This window comes from Schistocerca gregaria, chromosome 5 (genome assembly GCF_023897955.1).
Source record: "Schistocerca gregaria isolate iqSchGreg1 chromosome 5, iqSchGreg1.2, whole genome shotgun sequence".
NCBI classification, from domain to species: Eukaryota; Metazoa; Arthropoda; class Insecta; order Orthoptera; family Acrididae; genus Schistocerca; species Schistocerca gregaria.
In genome coordinates, this window is record NC_064924.1 from 90,394,596 (window position 1) to 90,414,611 (window position 20,016).

The following is a 20,016-nucleotide window of genomic DNA, read 5'->3' on the forward strand; positions in this document are numbered from 1 at the left end:
AGTTCCTCCTTCATCTAAACATCATGTTTCCAAGAAGGCTAATAAGAAACCCAGTTCGTCTCTTTCTCTGCCAAGGTTTGTCTCATCTACAGCACCACCTGGCAGTAACCGTCCCCAGCCGTCTTCTGTGTTACCGAGGCGCACTGCTGGCGGCCGATCAACCAGCCGATCGCTGCTGGCAGGAGCTGCTCCTGCACAACCTATGGATCAGGATCTTCGGCTGAATGCCATTCCATCCTGTCGGTCGCAAGCTCTGAGCAGTCATTGAGTTGACGGCAACCTTGGTCACATTGCTCCATTTTTCTGTTCACTCTATGTCCATTATCCACTGGAATATCCGCAGCATTCGAGCCAATCGGCATGAATTGTCGATCCTCTTAATATCCTACTCGCCGGTCATTTTCTGTCTTCTGGAAACAAAGCTGCATCCTCACGCCGCTTTGTTCTCCCCCATTTTCAGTCCGTCCGATTTGATCTCCACTCTGTTGAAAGCACTCATGATTCTTCTTCATGATACTCTCTATTATCACCCAATCCCCTTAAACACTGCCTTCCAACCTGTCGCTGTCCGTCTTTCCCTTTCTGGATATACCTTTTCTCTTTATACTATATACATTTCATTGTCCACACCAATGGCACAAGCTGATCTCCTTCATCTTCTTGGTCAGCTTCCACCCCCCTATTTGCTGGTTGGGGACTTCAATGCCCACCACCCGCTTTGGGGATCTCCACATCATTGTCCCCTTGGCTCACTATTACTAGATGTCTTCCACCAAGCGGATCTAGTTTGCCTCAACACTGGGGACCCTACATTTTTGTCTGCCTCCACAACAACTTTCTCTCATTTGGACCTTTCGGTCGGTACTGTTCCGCTAGCTCGGCGATTTGAATGGTTCACCCTTGATGATACACACTCAAGTGACCACTTTCTGTGTGTCCTTAGACTGCAGCCTCAACTGCCATTTATGCGCCCGCGACGCTGGAAGTTTGCCCAAGCCGATTGGACACTTTTTTGTCTCTAGTGACATTCGATGACCGTCACTTTCCTAGCGTCGACGATGAGGTCGCACATATTACAGATGTTATTGTTACAGCTGCGGAACGTTAAATACCAAGCACCTCCGAATTGCCCCGGCACCCCCCAGTTCCTTGATGGAACGAGGCATACTGTGACGCAATACGTGAGCGGCGACATGCCCTTCGCGTTTTCCACCACCATCATACTTTGGCCAACTGTATCCGCTATAAGCAGTTCCGTGCACGATGCCGTCGCATCATCCGCGATAGCAAGAAGGCAATCTGGAAATTCTTTACTAGCTCATTTAACACCTTCACTCTCTCCTTGGAAGTTTGGAGTCGGATTCGACGGTTATCAGGCATGCCTAGTTTCTCCCCAGTCTCTGGGCTCACTGTTGTGCATGATACATTAGTGGACCCTGTCGAAATTTCTAACACATTGGCTAAACACTTTGCTTAGATTTCGAGCTCTTCAAATTACACGCCAGCGTTTCTCCCGAAGAAACGTGCAGCGGACGTGCAACCTCTTGCTTTCTCCACTCAAAATCGCGAAAGCTATAATACTGTTTTCTCCATGCGAGAACTCCAACATGCACTCTCTTCTTCTCGCATCCAAATGTTGCTGCTGTGGAGCAGACAGAGTGGTCCTTCTTTGCCTCTATTGCGCCTTAGTGCGCTCGAAATTTGTACTATGGAAGCATAGTTTACTCCTCTGCTCGGCTGTCTATTCTTTGGCGTCTCGACTCTATCCACTATCGTGGATTACGTTTAGTGTCTGGAGCTTTTTACACCAGCCTTGTGGAAAGCCTTTATGCTGTGACTGCTGAACCTCCGCTATCCAATCAGCGAGCAGTCCTACTGAGTCGTTATGCTAGCCATCTGTCTTCCATGCCTGCTAATCCGGCCCATGACATTTTTTTCGACGCCTCCTTGGATGTAGGGTATGCAGGCCGCCCTTCCTCCCTATCACCACCGGGAGTCCGCTTCCGTCAACTGCTCCATTTTCTTTCCTTCCGCTTTCCTAAAACCCTCTTGACAACTTGGGGTGCAGCACTGACTTGGCTCTGTCCCCGGATCTGCCTGCTCCATGACCTTTGTCAATTTCCCAAGGATGGTACCCCTTCACTTGTTTATCGTCGGGCATTTGCTGCACTATGTGCACAAATGAAGGAAGTCACATTTATTTACACTGATGGCTCGAAAACATTGTTAGGTGTACGAAGTGCCTATATTGTTGGTGACAACCCAAATAGATTTCGGCTTCCTGGCCAGTATTCGGTTTATACTGCGGAGCTTTACGCTGTTCTTCAGGCTGTCCAATACATCCACCGCCATCAGCAGATACAGTATGTTATCTGTTCAGATTCTCTTCAGCTCTCTCCTCAGTCTCCAAGCTCTCTACCCTGTCCACCCTCTGGTCCACCAGATTCAGGACTGCCTGCACTTGCTCCACTTGGGGGGCATCTCTGTGGCGTTCCTCTGGATCCCAGGACACATTGGTATCTGTGGAAATGATGTAGCTGATATAGCGGCCAAGGCTGCCGTCTCTCTTCTTCGGCCAGCTATTCAATCAATTCCCTTCGCCGATCTTTTGAGTGTTTTATGTCGTCGTGTTGTTCTTTTATGGCACGCACTTTGGTCGACACTTCCCCATAATAAATTGCGTGATGTGTAAGCTCTTCCCTGTGCTTGGACATATTCTTCCTGAACGCGTCGTCGGGAGCAGGTAATTTTAACTAGACTCCGGATGGGGCACTGTCTTTTTAGCCATCGACATCTTTTAAGCGGCGATCCTCCCCCACTCTGTCCTTACTGCTCTCAGCTGTGGACGGTAAGACACTTTTTAATTGAGTTGCCCCTATTTTACTCCGTTACGCGCCTGTCTACAGCTGTCGCCTGATATATCGTCCATTTTAGCAGATAACACGCGCTCGGCCTATCGCGTTCTCGATTTTATTAGTGCCAGTGAGATGTCAGTCATTTGAAGCTCTTTTTGGGGATAACCAACCCCTTTCTGTAGTGGATTTTTAAGCTTTCCTTCTGCTTTTAGTTTCTCCAATTTTTTTAGTTTTGTTTCCATTGCTGCTGGTTTCCATTTTCGTTTTTTACCGTTTCCCCCCCTGTGGGTTCGGGGGTAAGAATAGGCCCACGGTATTCCTGCCTGTCGTAAGAGGCGACTAAAAGGAGTCTCAAACGTTTTGGCCTTGTGAGATGGTCCCCTAACGGGTTTGACCTCCATCCTTCTAAATTTTCCGAAGAGCGAGCCGATTGGGGAAGGGCGCCTTACAAGGAGCGATGTGTCTATCATGCATTACCATCTCTAGCCAGGTTTGTCGTCATCGCTTAGCAGTCCCGCTCACCTACCATCTCTTGGGCGTGGATTTGTTCTTGGGTGCAGTTTATTACAGTCTGCTATGCTGTGTTGCTTTATGCGCCAATGACGATATTGGACTACATCACCTGAAATCCTGCACGGTAGCCAGTCCGTTGTGGTGGGGCCGCCATGTACCCTGTTGGTTGTAGCCCCCTGACTACACAGGGATCGCTCTGCTGATGCCAGCGCCGTTAACTCCCCACGTATGCCAAGGAGTAGATGCCTATCTCCTTGGGGCATTGGGACTCCCGGCAATGGCCATCCTGCCAGGTGGTCGTTGCTGAGGCTGGGTGGTGCCCGTGGGGAGGGCCCTTGGTCGGAGTAGGTGGCATCAGGGCGGATGACCCGCAATGAAGCGTGGTACATCATCTCTTGCTGGCGGCCAGCCGCCAGCAGTCTCTAAGCGTTCCAGGGCTCAATACAACGCAACTACATATGACCCCAAATCGTTCCCCTCCCTGGCTACACCATGGGAGGAACGAAAGACTAAGGATGCCAGCGAACCATACTCGCCCCGCTACCTGGTGTGTACGAGAGCTGATGGTGAATCCTTTACATCCATGAAGCCTCAGTTCTTCGTCGAGCACTTAGAGGACAAGTTCGGGGAGGTGGAGGGCTTGTCCAAAATGCGCTCGGGCTCGGTTTTGATCAAATCGGCGTCCTCCGCCCAGTCCCGCCGGTTACTCGATTGTAACAAGCTGGGGAATGTTCCGGTTACAATCACGCCCCACAAGAGTCTTAATATGGTCCAGGGCATAATATTCCATCGGGACCTTCTCTTGCAGTCCGATGACGAGCTTCGCGCCAATTTAGAGCGGCGAGGTGTTCACTTCGTCCGGCGTGTACATCGTGGTCCAAGGGATAAGCAGGTTGCCACCGGTGCCTTCATCTTGGCCTTCGAGGGTGATACTTTACCTGAGAAGGTCAAGGTGATGGTCTATCGTTGTGACGTCAAGCCATATATCCCTCCCCCGATGCGATGCTTTAAGTGCTGGAAGTTCGGGCATATGTCTTCCCGCTGTACTTCCAGCCTCACATGTCGAGATTGTGGACGCCCATCACATCCCAATACTCCATGTGCTCCGCCTCCCATCTGTGTAAACTGCGGAGAGCACCACTCGCCTTGCTCGCCGGACTGCAGGATCTTCCAGAAAGAGCGCAAAATCATGGAGTATAAGACCCTGGACCGCCTGACATACACTGAGGCCAGGCAGAAGTTCGAACGCCTCCATCCTGTTCGAATGACTGCCTCTTACGCCGCGGCTACTACTGTTATGGCCCCATTAGCTCTCCCTTAAACTGCCACCTCTCAGAGCCGGAATGCTACACCTGCCCCCTTGATGGTGGGGGGCACTTCACTCCCTGCTGCTCCTGCACTACCTGCCTAAGGAGCAGCAACCCCCCAACCATCGGGGACATCAGTCCCCACTTCTAAGCTGGGGAAGCCCCAAACTTCCCCGGCTCGAATAGCACGGAAAGGGTCCCTTGGGTCCCTTCCTTCCCAGGTTTCCGCCTCTGGGAAGGGTGACGTCAGCCAATGGAAGAAAAGCAGACCAGCGGCTGGTCGCAGGGCTTCCCGCTCCTCCTCCGTCCCGGAGACTGACTCGCTGGCGCCCTCCCAGCCAATGAAACCCAAGGACCAGAGAGACAAGACGAAGAAGAAGACCTCTAAGGCCAAGGAACACGCGGTGGCATCCACCCGACTGCTCCCTACAGGCTCTGCGTCCGAGGATAAGGTGGAGATCCGGGCGTCCGCTGAGGACCTGGATCTCGCCGGACCCTCAGACACCATGGAAGCAGATTGTACTGGTCCTCCATCGGTGGCAGCAGGTGACCCAGTGGCGTGATCTGCCTCCTCGGCCCCTTCACGCCTTTTTCGGACATGGACAAAGCGATACTCCAGTGGAACTGCAGCGCTTTTTTACACCACCTTGCTGAGCTTCGCCAACTCATCAGCAGTCACCCTTTCCTCTGCATTGCCCTACAGGAAACTTGGTTTCCGGCAATGCGAACCCCTGCCCTACGTGGGTATCGGGGTTATTACAAGAACCGGGCAGCTTATGAGAGGGTATCTGGTGGAGTCTGCGTCTACATCCTTAACTCTGTCTACAGCGAATGTGTACCTCTTCACACACCTTTAGAGGCTGTCGCTGTAAGGATGTGGACGCCTCAGCCTATTACTGTCTGCAGTTTGTATCTTCCGCCAGATGGTGATGTCTCGCGTCATGTGTTGGCTGCATTGATAGCACAACTGCCTCCTCCTTTTGTGTTACTGGGCGACCGTAACGCCCATAACCCCCTGTGGGGTAGCGCCGCGATTACTGGCCGGGGTAGAGATGTCGAGACTCTTCTCTCGCATCTTGACCTCTGCCTCTTAAACACGGGAGAGCCGACACATTTCAGCGTAGTCCATGGCACATTTTCGTCCATCGACCTTTCTATCTGCAGCCCCGGACTTTCACCATCCATCCACTGGAGTGTCCATGACGACTTATGTGGTAGTGACCATTTCCCCATCTTTCTGTCACTACCACAGCGTCACTCTTCTGAACGCCCCTCCAGATGGGCTCTGAATAAGGCTGATTGGGGCTTGTTCTCCTTTCTCGCCACTATCGCACCTCCTTCCCGTGACACCATTGATGCGGTGGTTCAGTCGGTCACCACCGGCATCGTTTCTGCGGCGGCATCTGCGATTCCCTGTTCATCCGGGTCCCCTCGGCGGAGGACTGTGCCTTGGTGGGCGCCCGAGATCGCAGAGGCGATTAGAGATCGCCGGCGGGCTCTTCAACGCCATAAGCGGCACCCGTCCTTGGAGAACCTCATCGTTTTTAAACAGCTCCGTGCCCGTGCCCGCCGCCTTATTCGCCAACGGAAGCAGGAGTGCTGGGAACGGTATGTTTCCACCATTGGCATCCGTACCTCTGCATCGCAGGTTTGGGCTAAGATTGGGCGACTCCATGGCTATCGGCCGCCTGTCTCTGTCCCTGGGCTTTCGCTGAATGGAGTGGTGTGTCCTGACTCCGACACGATTGCGGACCGGTTAGCAGCGCATTTTGCTCAGTGTTCCGCATCTACGAATTACCCACTGGCCTTCCGCTCCCGGAAAGAGTGGTTGGAAAGTTGGAGGCTTTCCTTTCACACGCGCCACGCGGAGTCGTACAATGCTCCTTTCAGCGACTGGGAATTCCAGAGTGCACTATCTGCTTGCCCTGATACGGCTCCTGGGCCAGACCGCATCCACAGCCAGATGCTGAAACACCTCTCTGTGAATTGCCAGCGACGCCTCCTAGATGTTTTCAACCGCATCTGGGTTGAGGGTGTGTTCCCGTCTCAATGGCGAGAAAGCATCGTCCTCCCCGTGTTGAAACCTGGCAAGAACCCGCTGGAGGTGGACAGCGACCACCCCATAAGCCTCACCAATGTTCTTTGCAAGTTGCTAGAACGTATGGTGAGCCGGAGGTTGAGTTGGCACCTCGAGTCTCCAGGCCTTCTGGCTCCGTCTCAGGGTGGGTTCCGTAAAGGCCGCTCTGCCGTCGATAATCTGGTCTCCCTAGAGTCTGCCGTCCGTACAGCCTTTGCACGCTGCCAACATCTGGTTGCCGTCTTCTTCGACATGCAGAAGGCGTACGATACGACTTGGCGATATCACATCCTGGCCACACTTCATGGGTGGGGTCTTAGGGGCCCGCTCCAGATTTTTATTCAGAATTTTCTGTCGTCTCGTTCCTTCCGCGTGCAAGTTGCTGCGTCCCATAGTTCCTCCCGGGTCCAGGAGAACGGGCTCCCACAGGGGTCTGTCCTCAGTGTCTCCCTGTTTTTAATTGCGATCAATGGGCTCGCTGAGGCGGTGGGATCGTCCGTCGCAGCTTCGTTGTATGCAGACGACTTCTGCCTCTACTACAGCTCCGCTGGCATTGCAGTTGCTGAGCGCCAGCTGCAGGGCGCTATCCGCAAGGCACAGTCGTGGGCTGTAGCGCACGGCTTCCAGTTTTTGGCCGCTAAGACCTGCGTTATGCATTTCTGCCGGCGTCGCACGGTTCACCCTGAGCCACGCCTTTACCTTGACGGTGAACCTCTTGCTGTGGTAGAGACGCATCGGTTCTTGGGACTGGTATTTGATGCCCGGTTGACTTGGCTGCCTCATATTAGGCAGCTTAAACAAACATGCTGGCGGCATTTAAACGCTCTCCGTTGCCTTAGCCACACCGGATGGGGTGCCGATCGGTCCACCCTTCTCCGGCTGTATCAAGCGCTGATCCAGTCCCGCCTTGATTATGGGTGTGTGGCTTATGGTTCGGCATCGCCATCAGCATTGCAATTGTGGGATCCCATCCATCACTGCGGGATCCGACTCGCCACAGGAGCATTTCGGACAAGTCCTGTTGACAGATTACTTGTGGAGGCTGGTGTTCCTCCATTGCGGATCCGGCGCGACCGACTTCTGGCCGCTTATGCTGCCCACGTTTGTAGCTTGCCAGGGCATCCCAACTACCGTCTCCTGTTCCCGCACTCGATCGTCCATCTTCCAGACAGGCGGCCCCGGTCAGGGTGTACGATCGCGGTTCGCATCCGGGCTCTACTGTGTGGGATTGAGTTTTTTCCTCTCCCGCCTGTTTTCCGGGCTAATCTCCGTCTGCCCCCTTGGTGTGTGCACCGACCATGCATTCGGCTGGATTTGGCACAGGGTCCGAAAGACTCGGTCCCTCATCCGGCCCTCCGCCGCCACTTTGTTTCTCTCCTTGCCGAGTTTCCCGGATCTGCCGTGGCCTATACCGACGGTTCGATGGTCTCTGGTCACACTGGTTACGCTCTTACTCTAGAGGATCATTGTGAGCAACAGTCGCTGGCACCCGGGAACAGTGTATACACTGCCGAGTTGGTTGCCATCTATCGCGCCCTAGAGTATATCCGCTCCCGCTCAGGTGAGTCCTTTGTCATCTGTAGTGACTCCCTGAGTGGTTTACGAGCTCTTGACCAGTGCTTTCCTCGTTCCCGTCTGGTGATGGCCATCCACGAGTCGTTCCATGCTCTTGCCCGTTGTGGCCGCTCCGTGGTCTTTGTTTGGACCCCAGGTCATGTCGGCATCCCGGGCAATGAGCGGGTTGACACGCTGGCTAAACAGGCAGTGAGTTCACCGGCTCTGGAACTCGGCCTTATGGAGTGTGATCTCCTGTCGCTTTTGCGCCAGAAAGTGCTTGGTGCCTGGGGTGACGAGTGGCACACCCTGCCCACGCCCAACAAACTTCGGACGGTGAAGGAGACGACCGGTGTGTGGCGCTCCTCCATGCGGGCCTCTCGGAAGGACTCTGTCGTCCTCTGCCGGCTGCGCGTTGGCCACACGTGGCTGACGCACGGCCATTTGTTGCGCCGGGAGGACCCACCGCTATGTCGCTGCGGGGCAGCTCTGACAGTGGTCCACATTTTGGTGGACTGCTCGCTTTTAACAGGACTCAGGCAGACGTTTGCGCTGCCTGATACCCTCCCTGCCCTTTTATGTGATGACGTTGCTATGGCGGACCTCATGTTGAGTTTTCTTCGGGCAGGGGGTTTTTATCGTATGATTTGAGTGTTTGTCCTTTTATTTCCTGTATTGACTTGGGCCTTTGGCCTGTGGTTTTAAACTGTGGATTTTAATGTCATTTGGTGGTTGGCTTTTTCCTTATTTTCAAGGTCGGCCAACCACCTTCACACTCGGTGTGATTTTAGTTCCGTTTGTCTGATCTTTGTCTGTCTTTCTTGTATTGTCGTCCCTTGTCTCAGTTCTCCGTTTTTAACGACTGACAGTTTTTATTTCGTGTGATTTTATCGTGGAACAAGGGACCGATGACCTTAGCAGTCTGGTCCCTTCAATCCCACACCCAACCAACCTTTACCGTTTCCTAAGTCACTGACCGGGCGCTAATGACCATAGCAGTTTTGCGCCCCAAAACCGAAACAGAAATAAAACACCTCTATCTCCTCATTATGACTCCCTCCTGTACCTGCCTGCCTGCCTTCCCCTTCCCTCTATGCCCCTTATTGCCTCTACCTATCCCCTGTAGTTGCCCTCTCTATTTAAAATAACTGTTTATTGGTGAGTAATTATCTAATTAAATGTAGTAAATAAAACAAAGTTTCCTTAGATTTGCTAACCAAACTGTCATTGCAGACTTCATAATGAAGTTTGACATTAACTGCTAAAGAAGTATCTAATGTCTGTAAGCTCTTGTTTTACTGTTAACTAGTTTTCATTATATCTTAGGGTACATGTAATTCACTCTTAATTGTCTAATTGTCATTGTCTGTAGAATTTTAATATGGCATAAATGTCTGTAGATAGTGTTTGGTGTTAACGTCAGTTCTGATTATCTGTTACATTTTCTGTAAATTTTGACGTTATTAGTGTATTTTACATGAATGGTTTGTAATCCAAATTATGATTTTTTTAAAAATCCTCTGGAGTCTCTTACCACATTTATTCATTTGTAGGTTATCTGCGAGCTTTTTGAGCTGTGATGATAGCTTCTTAAGTTGTGCTTGGCATACATAAATAAGTAAATATTGCATAAAATTCAGTGGTTTGTTTTTTCTTTGATGAGTTCCTTTATCTGTCTGCATTCACTTTTAATTAATTTAATGAAACTATGAAGATACAAAACCTTACTGACTCAATTATTTAATGCCCCTTGATCTTGCCACAGGTTGCAAGAAAGTGGCCATACTATGGTGTTCTAATGATGTCTGAATGGTTGCTGCAAGTTCCTGCAGATTTGGATAGCAAGTGGTTTGTTGTACCTTGTCCTGTGGGCAAGCGAACTTTGGTAGTTTCATCTAGGGTGAGTTTTCTAGTATTTACTAAACCAGCTTTTCAATATATTAAACATTTTTATTATCTGTCACCATTAGCCTATAAAGATAACACACAGAAACTGTCTCAACAGTTGAATGCGAAATGCTGTGAGCATGCTAACATCAGTTTGTTGCAGTATTGTGGAACTTAATTTGTGCTCAAACTATTAATGTGTGTTAAAGTTAATACCATTTTGCTTAGCAATTAAGAGCAGCGCACTAACGATGGCGATGTGTCTCATTGCCAAAATATTGTGTCCATTGGACACGGTGCACTGGCAATGCACCTGTGGACTGTTCAATCACTCCAGCATTAGGTTCTTGTAGTATTGTGGAACTTACTTTGTGTGCAAACCCTGTTCATATGTGTTCAGGTTAATGCTGTTTTTCTTAGCCACCAGTAGCAGTTCCAGACTAGTACAATCTGGTGCTCACTGACATATTGAGCCACTTATATATGTGTTATGTCCAAAACATCATGGAGAAATACACATCAAGTACATTGGCAACATCCATCATTTTATCGGTTAACTCTTTCATGATGATCCAAGCACAAATTGGTGTATTGCCAACTTATCCACATAGTTGCATCAAATGATGACATTGGGATGGCAACTGGTATGAGAGCCTTTTTGACAGGGGGAGAAAAGGAGGGAGGGTTGGCTGGCTTTCACAATGGTTTCTTGTACTTCAACTTCTGCCCACAAGAAAAAGCTAGATGAGTCTCTTTTCTTCTGTCAGTGCCAAAGTTTCTAGTTGTTTCTCAGTCTGACCCTGTCATTATACAGAAAGGTGCCTATGCAATTGCAAGTCCGGTAAAGTCTTGTTCTGAGCTACGAAAAGGCACCTTGTTGTTTGAAACAGACAGTGCCCTCCAGGCACATAAATTTCTTTGAATTTCACTGCTACACACCTTCCCTGTCTGGGTGGAAGCACAACGTACTTCAAACTCATCTTGCGGGGAGGTTTATACAAGATCACTCGACAGATTATCCAATGAGGACAGTCAAAATTACCTGTCTGATCAGGATGTAATGACCATACATTGAGTCATGAAAAGGGTAGAAATGGAATTTGTACTGACTTGCACTCTCTTCTTAGCATTTGACGGAGTTCAACTTCCATCGAACATTAAAGCAGGGTATGAGATGATTTCAGTTTGCCCTTACATACCCATCCCTTCGCATTGCTATCGGTGTCAGCGGTTTAATCATACCAGCAAGTTATGTTCCAATATGGCCAAATGTTTTACCTGTGGCAGGAATGCCCATGATGGTCATTGTCCACCTCCATCCCCTCATTGCATCAATTGTATGGGTGACCACACTGCTTCCTCTAGAGATTGTCCCATTTTTAGAAATGAATGAATTATTCAGGAAATCCAAGTGAAGGAAATGGTGTCTACCTTTGCTGCTTGTAAGTTATTCACCAGTTGAAAGACCACTGTGTTTCCAGTTCGCCTCTCCTTGACCTACTAAGGAGGTAGCCACGTGGACTTGCGATCTCACCTTTAGCACCACAGTTGTCAGATCGGCCTGCCGAAAGACCACCCATTCAATCTCCACACTATCACCTGCTCCCTCTAAGACTCAACCTTCATCAGCTCCTGCTATATCAAGGGCCCCAAAATCGGACACCTGGACTTCCAAAAAAGAGCCTACTTGTGAAGATTTTTTACATACACAGACCTCATAATCATTAAATCCTCCCTCATCTCGATGTTCTACTTCCAAGAAGGCCCATAAGAAACAAAGTACCTCTCATTCTCTGCCATGGCATCTTCCTTGTACAGGACCACCCAGCAGTAACCACCCTCAGCCGTCTTTCATGTTAGGATCTTCTGCCTTTGGCTGAATGCCGTTCCATGCCATCAGACACCGGCTCTCAGCGCTTATTGAGTTGACGGCAGCTGTGGTGAGATTTTTCCGTTGTCTGTCCACCCTGTGTCAATATCCGTTGGAATATCCATGGCATTCACTCTAATCTGTATGAATTGTCAAACATCCTAATATCATATATCGTGGTCATCTTCTGTCTTCGGTAAACAAAGCTATGTCCCCATGATTGCTTTGTATTCTCTCATTTCCTGGTCTGATCTCCCATGTGTTGATGGAACTCCAGCACATGAGGGTCTTCAACACCCACTGTCCACTTTGGGGATCTCTGCGTCAGGGAGGCTCCCTATTAATTAACGTCTTCCACCAAGCAGATCTGGTTTGCCTCAAAACTAGGGAGCCTACTTTTTTTGTCTGCCTCCACATCCACCTACTTTCATTTGGACCTTTCAGTTGGTACTGTTCAGCTAGCTCAGCACTTTTACTGGTTTCCTCTTGCTGATACACACTCGAGTGACCATTTTCCACATGTCCTCCGATTACAGCCACAATTGGCATCTATGCGCCCAAGACCCAGGCAGTTTTCCCAAGCCAATTGGACTCTTTTCTCCTGTTTAGCAACATTTAATGACCGGCGGTTTCCTAGCATCAATGATCATGTCTACCATGTTACACCCACAGAATAGTCAATACCTCTTACCTCCCCTTTGCCCTGATGCCCCCCCCCCCCTCCAGTTCCTTGGTGGAACAAGGTGTGCCATGACAAAATATGTGAGTGGATACATGCTCTGCACATTTTTATGTTGGCCAACTGTATCCGCTATAAGCTGTTATGTACCCGATCCCGTCACATCATCCGCGATAGCAAAAGGCAAGCTGGGCCTTCTTTACGAGCTCCTTTAACACTTTCATTCCATCATCTGTAGTTTGGAATCGAATTCGACAGCTATCCAGCATGTCTAGTTTCTCCCTTGTATGTTTTTGCGCAAGATACCTTAGTGGACCCAGTCGCAATTTCTAACTCATTGGGTCAACACGCCTCTGGAGCTCTTTACACCAACCCCATGGAGAGCCTTTACACTGAGACTGCTGAACCTCCGCTGTCCAATCAGCGAGCTGTCCTTCTGAGTCCTTATGCTTATGTCTTCCATGCCTTCTCATTAAACTCGTGCCCTTTCTTTCGACACCTCCTTGGATTTAGGGTAACCAGGCCGCTCTTCCTCACTACTACCACTGGGAGTCTGCTTCCGTCAACTGCTACATTCCCTTTCCTTCAAATTTCCTAAAACTTTCTTGACAATTGGGTGTACGACCCCACCTTGGCTTTGCTCCTAGACCTGCCTTCACCATGACCTTCCCAACTTCCTGAGGATAGTACCCTCCCCACACTTTGTCATGGGGCTTTTTCTGTTCTAAGCGCACAAATGGAGGGTGCCACATTTATTTACAGTGACAGCTCAAAGACCACCTTTGGTATTGGGAGTGCCTATATTGTTGGCAACACCCCTATTAGATTTTGGCTTCCCAACAAGTGTTCGCGTTTTACTGCGGAGCTTTACGTTGTTCTCTGGGCTGTCCAATACATCTGTCGCTATAAGCAGATGCAGTATATTATATGCTCCAATTCGTTCAGCTCTCTTCTCAACCTTCAAGCTCTTTATCCTGTCCACCCTCTGGTCCATCAGTTTCAGTATTGCCTCCACATGCTCCACTTGGGGGCCATCTCTGTGGCATTTCTCTATATCCCATGGCATGTTGGTGCCGCAGAAACGAGGCAGCCGATACAGCGGCAAAGGCTGCAGTCTCTCTTCCTCGGCCTGCTCTTTGCATGGTTCCCTTTGCCGATGTACAGAGCATTTTATGTCATCGTGTTGTTCTTTTATGGCACACACATTGGTCTGCACTTCCCAATAATAAATAACGGGACATGAAACCTCTTCCCTGTGCTTGGACATCTTCCCAGCCTCGTCATTGGGAGAAGATAGTTTTAACTAGACTTCAGATTGGGCACTGTCTTTTTAGCCTGAGCAACATCATTCTGATGCTCAAACCCGGTAAAAATCCCCTTGATGTGGATAGCTACTGGTCCATCAGCCTCACCAACATTGTTTGTAAGCTGATGGAATGTGTGGTGTGTCGGCGGTTGGGTTGGGTCCTGGAGTCACATGGCCTACTGCCTTCATGTTAGGGTGGCTTCCACCAGGCGCACTCTACCGCTGATAATCTTGTGTCCCTCAAGTCTGCCATCCGAACAGCCTTTTCCAGACACCAACACCTTGTTGCTGTCTTTTTTGATCACACGCAAAGCGTATGACACCACCTGGCAACACCATATCCTTGCCACATTATGCGAGTGGGGTCTCAGATACTGCTCCCAATTTTTATCTAGAATTTCCTGTTGCTCCATATTTTCCGTGTCCAAGATGGTGCCTCCCATAGTCCCCCCCCCCATCCATATACAGGAGAATAGGGTCCCACAGGGCTCTGTATTGAGTGTCTCACTATTTTTTGTGGCCATTAATGTTTTAGCAGCAGCTGTCTGGCATCCGTCTCGCCCTCTCTGTATGCAGATGACCTCTGCATTTCGTACTGCTCTACCACTACTGGTGTTGCTGAGCGGTGCCTACAGGGAGCCATCCAGAAGGCGCAGTCATGGGCTCTCGCCCATGGCTTCCAGTTTTCGCCCACTAAGTTGTGTGTCGTGCACTTCTGTCTGTATCGTACCATTCATCCAGAACCAGAACTTTATCTTAATGATGATTCACTCATTGTAATGGAGACATATCAATTCTTAGGACTGGTTTGCGACGCCCGATTGTCGTGGGTACCTCACCTTTGTCAGCTTAATCGGATGTGCTGGCAGCACCTCAATGCCCTCTGCTGCCTGAGCTATACTAACTGTGGTGCAGCTCTACAAAGCCCTTGTTCAATCCTTCCTTGACTATGGAAGTCTGGTTTATGGTTCGGCAGCGCCCTCTGCATTGCATGTACTTGTCCCACTGCACCACTGTGATGTTTGCCTAGCGATGGGAGCTTTTAGAACGAGTCTGGTGACCAGTGTCCTGGTGGAGGTTGGAGTCCTTCTATTGCAGGTACAATGTGCACAGCTGTTCAACAGTTACCTTGCGCACATTCATAGTTCTCCTGAGCATCTGAATTACGATCTTCTTTTTCTACCTGTGGCAGTCCATCTCCCGTATTGATGGTGGAGGTCAGGGCTAATGACTGCAGTTTGTGTGCAATCCCTTCTGTCAACTGGAATCCTTCCCTTTACCACCTCCCATCCAGGTCCGTCCGCATACACTTCATGGTTTACACCTAGGCAGCAGATTCGTCTGGACCTTTCGCATGACCCTGAGGTCTCAGTTACTCCTGTCACTCTCCACTGTCACTTCCTCTTGATTCTTGACATGTTCCGGGTCTCTGAAGTGCTTTACACCAACTGTTCGATGGCTGATGGTCACGTTGGCTTCGCCTACATCCACAGAGGGCATTTTGAACAGCATTCTTTGCGCGATGGCTGCAGTGTAGTCACTGCAGAGCTGGTGGCCATCTCTTGTGTACTTCAGTATATCTGTTCGTGCACTGGGGATCATTTATTCTGTGTACTGACTCCTTGAGCAGCCTACAAGCTATCGACCAGTGCTACCCTCACCCTCCTTCGGTAGCGTCCATCCAGGATTCCATCTATGCTCTGAACTGGTCTTATCATTCAGTGGTGTTTGTGTGGATCCCAGGACACGTTGGCATCCCAGGCAACGAATTTGCCAACAGGCTGGCCAAACAGGCTCTGCGGAAACCGCTTCTGGAAATGGGCGTCTCTGAATCTGGCCTCTGTTCTGACTTAACACCATAGGGTTTTTCGGCTTTGCTAGATGGAATGGCATAACAGTACACACAACAAACTGTGTGTCATTAAGGAGACTATGAATGTGTGGAAGACTTCCATGCGGGCCTCTCGCAGGGAATCAGTTGTCCTCTTCCGGCCCCACATCGGCTACGCTTGGTCGACCCACAGTTACCTCCTGTGCCATGAAGTCCCGCCTGAGTGTTGGTGCAGCGCCTGGTTGACAGTGGCCCATTTTCTGGTGCACTGTTCCATTTTGACTGCCCAGCGACGAAATCTTGGGTTTTTGGAGTCGTTGCCACTAATCTGACAACACCTTATTGGCTGATGTAGTTTTAAGTTCTATTTGAGGGTGTAGGTTTTATCATTTGATCTAAGTTTTAGCGCATGTCCTTTGTTCCTCTGTGTCCTCTCTCTTTCTACTCACCCCCTCTATCTGCCCCCTCTATCTAATGAATTGTAACACAGTTCTGGCTTTCTCATATTGGCCAACCAATGCCATAGACTGCAGGTATGCTGCTGAATGACTGAGAGACCACCTTAATAAGAACCTATATCATTTTGTGCTCACACATAGGCTATACCTAATGCAGTCATAGCAGAGAACATTACCATTCCCATTTTTGCTATGTAGCCATTAAAATAATGATTGCATATTTGCTACTGAACAGCATAATTTTTATCGCTGGCTCTGCATATAGAATATGTACATATCTTAAGTGAACTTATGGCAGCAGAAACACTATGCTGCATCCTCCCACTTCGAAGTGGAGGGGGCGATAGCCGCCACTGTCCCATCACTTCCGCCACCGCTCTCCCATCACTTCCGCCACCGCTCTGCCATCACCTCCGCCACCGCTCTGCCATCACCTCCGCCACTGCTATCTGTTTGTACACCTCTGTGTGGAATGTTTCATTTCTACATAACAGTGCATGTGTTGGTTTCTGACTCACTGATTTATTTTACATTCTGTGTAATTCTTGTTGATTTGTTGCTGCGAATTAAATAGTTACAGCTCATTGTAATAATAGTAGCAGTGGTGGAAGTTGGTTATAGAACTTCTATGCAACCTATTCTGTGTCTGGTTCCCCTACCTTGAATTCATTTAGCAAGGGCCTGGCTAAGGGATAAGTCAGAATTATGTAACTCTCAATGAGTTCACTCAGACTGCACTATGCTGCTGTATTTATCAATAAATACCTTTGTAGATACTTCAGAAGTCATGTTTTGCAGCACAACAGCATAGAAAATTATCAGCCTTCATAAATAAGGATAATAAAGTATCAGTGTGCCTTGTTGGTTTTCAGAGAGTCATATTCTGTGGCAAACTTAGAAATTTGGAAAAGATTGATGTTCAACCAATCATTCTTAACTGAGCATTTCCCATTTGAGAAATAGGAAAAGGAAGAAACTGTACAACCTGTATGCCACTATACATCATGACTCTTGGAGTTCATGTGTGTATGAGACAGAGATATGTCAGTGAACTGATGGGAATACAATTCAATGGTAAGAATACATAAACTAATCATTAACACATTCATGTGTGGGGAATGCACTCATTCATGTCCCCCTCCTCCCCCCCCCCCCTCCTCCTCCATCAACTTTATCTTTCTTGAATAAAATTTGCTTGAAAGGAGGATTTATCTGCCAAGTTTGCTCACTCTTAGTCCTCTCTCCGTCCTCCGCAGCCTCCTACCCCTGCCACCATCCAGTCGCTGCACTTCCTGCCAGGCAGTATTGAGTTCTCTCTCCTCCATCCCCCCCCCCCCCCCCCACCTCCCTTACCCTGCTATTGCTATCCCTCCCTCCTGCTTTCTTGCCATGGACTGCTGTTCCCGTTCAACATGACACAGTTACATTACAGCCTGAGCTGCCGAAGATAGCTTACTGTGTGTGTGTGTGTGTGTGTGTGTGTGTGTGTGTGTGTGTGTGTGTGTGTTTTGTGTTTTTCCATTTCTGAAGGGAGCTTTGGCTGAAAGCTCAATGTGTGACAGGTGTTTTCGGTGTGCTTATCTGCAGCTCAGTATGTCATCTTTAAAGTAAGTAGCAATCCATCCTTTTCATAATGTGTCTGTGCGTCCATCTGTCTGTCTACCTATCCAATGGTCTGTTTGTTTATGTGTCTTCCTATCTGAGTTTGTTAGATTCTTTATCATAAAAAGAACTTGTTATTTGCATCCTTTGGCATTCTTGTACAACGGCTCATCACTGCGGGTAAGTCAGTTCTAAGTTTGGAGAAAGGTAAGGGCATAACTTCTAGTATAAGATCGTGCTTAGTAAACCACTTTGATGTTCAAAACAAACTTCAGGTTGAAGACAACTCTGCCTTTAAGTGCATGTATATTGTGTTTATGAGTTACAGTTTATGGATTCAGGTTTTGTGTAAGTATTTCTTCAATTTTCAAATAGTTAAAATTTTTATTAAAAGCTACTGTCCATAATGTAACATTTCTCTAGATATTTAATTAATGTTCCTAAGCAATGTAAGTATTCTGTTCACCATAGCATCTAACCATGTCTAGAAATAGGTTAACAATTATACTCAGAAAACCCTGGAAGGAGGCGATAAAAATTTTTACTTTTAATGAGGATAGTGACTATAGGTTTACAATGAATACTGAGTATGTTTCTTATTAATATGTGTGATGTGCAGGTAAAGGAAAGTGATTCTATTATGTTGTTGACATTAAAAGTAAATTTTACATTCCAGTATAGTTCATACGACTTTGGAGCAAGTTATATGATATCCTTCATAGGCGCATGACATTAACGTTAAATGTCATCAAAAACTCGTGTACAACCCACAAATATGAATTTTCATTGAATATATTTTCCAGTTGAAAATGTCAGCACTGGTAATTACCTGTTACAAATGATTGTGAACAGTTCTCATTTATTATGGGCATGACTATTAACTGTTTCATATCAAACATTCCAAGTATTGTGAAGAATTGTGAACATGGTAATGTTATTAGACAAATTTTTTTCACTAGTGTCTGTTTCCATTGTTTTTATTAGCGAGGGACAAGAGCCTATGACAAGAGGGGCTTACCGACTGCATCGTTCCGATCTGTGTTACCAGCAGACACAATGTTGGACTGTGTGTGGTGCAGGGAGCAACGGAAATATTTTGTGCTGGATGTTCTTATGTGGAACAGGAAAGCATTACTTGATTGTGAGGTCAGTTTCCAAAAGTGTATACAGACAATTGCTTTACTGTTTACATGTAGTCTCTGATAATATCAGTAACTTCATATTAAATTTTAATCCAACTGGAAATTCAAACTGATAAATGTGTCATTACCCTGTGAAAGCTTTTGATGATGTGACTTACCAAACAAAAGCGCTGGCAGGTCAATAGACACACAAACATACACACAAAATTCAAGCTTTTGCAACCGACGGCTGCTTCATCAGGAAAGAGGGAAGGAGAGGGAAATACGAAAGGATGTGGGTTTGAAGGGAGAGGGTAAGGAGTCATTCCAATCCCGGAAGTGGAAAGACTTACCTTAGGGGGAAAAAAGGACAGGTATACACTCGCCTACACACACATATCCATTCACACATATACAGATACAGACATTTGTAAAGGCAAAGAGTTTGGTCAGAGATGTAAGTCGAAGCGGAAGTACAGAGGCAAAGATGTTGTGGAATGACAGGTGAGGTATGAGTGGCGGCAACTTGAAATTAGCGGAGGTTGAGGCCTGGCGGATAACGGGAAGAGAGGATATACTGAAGGGCAAGTTCTCATCTCCGGAGTTCTGACAGGTTGGTGTTAGTGGGAAGTATCCAGATAACCCAGACGGTGTAACACTGTGCCAAGATGTGCTGGCCGTGCACCAAGGCATATTTAGCCACAGGATGGTCCTTATTACCAACAAACACTGTCTGCCTGTGTCCATTCATGCGAATGGACAGTTTGTTGCTGGTCATTTCTACATAGAAAGCGTCACAGTGTAGGCCAGTCAGTTGGTAAATCACGTGGGTACTTCCACACGTGGCTCTGCCTTTGATCGTGTACACCTTCTGGGTTACAGGACTGGAGTAGGTGGTGTTGGGACGGTGCATGAGACAGGTTTTACACCAGGGGCGGTTACAAGGGTAGGAGCCA

At 48.3% G+C, this 20,016-nt stretch overlaps 1 protein-coding gene across 2 annotated transcripts in view; it reads left to right on the top strand.

The window, feature by feature from the left end:
- LOC126272982 (snurportin-1-like) overlaps positions 1-20,016 on the top strand; it is an 86,448-nt gene that overhangs the window by 20,036 nt on the left and 46,396 nt on the right. Inside the window, exons 3-4 of one of the 2 annotated variants that reach the window (XM_049976326.1) lie at positions 10,072-10,206; positions 18,924-19,085. In XM_049976326.1, coding sequence (XP_049832283.1) covers positions 10,072-10,206; positions 18,924-19,085 — 297 coding nt within the window. The remainder of the gene's footprint in view (positions 1-10,071; positions 10,207-18,923; positions 19,086-20,016) is intronic. The other variant, XM_049976327.1, reaches the window with a different exon arrangement.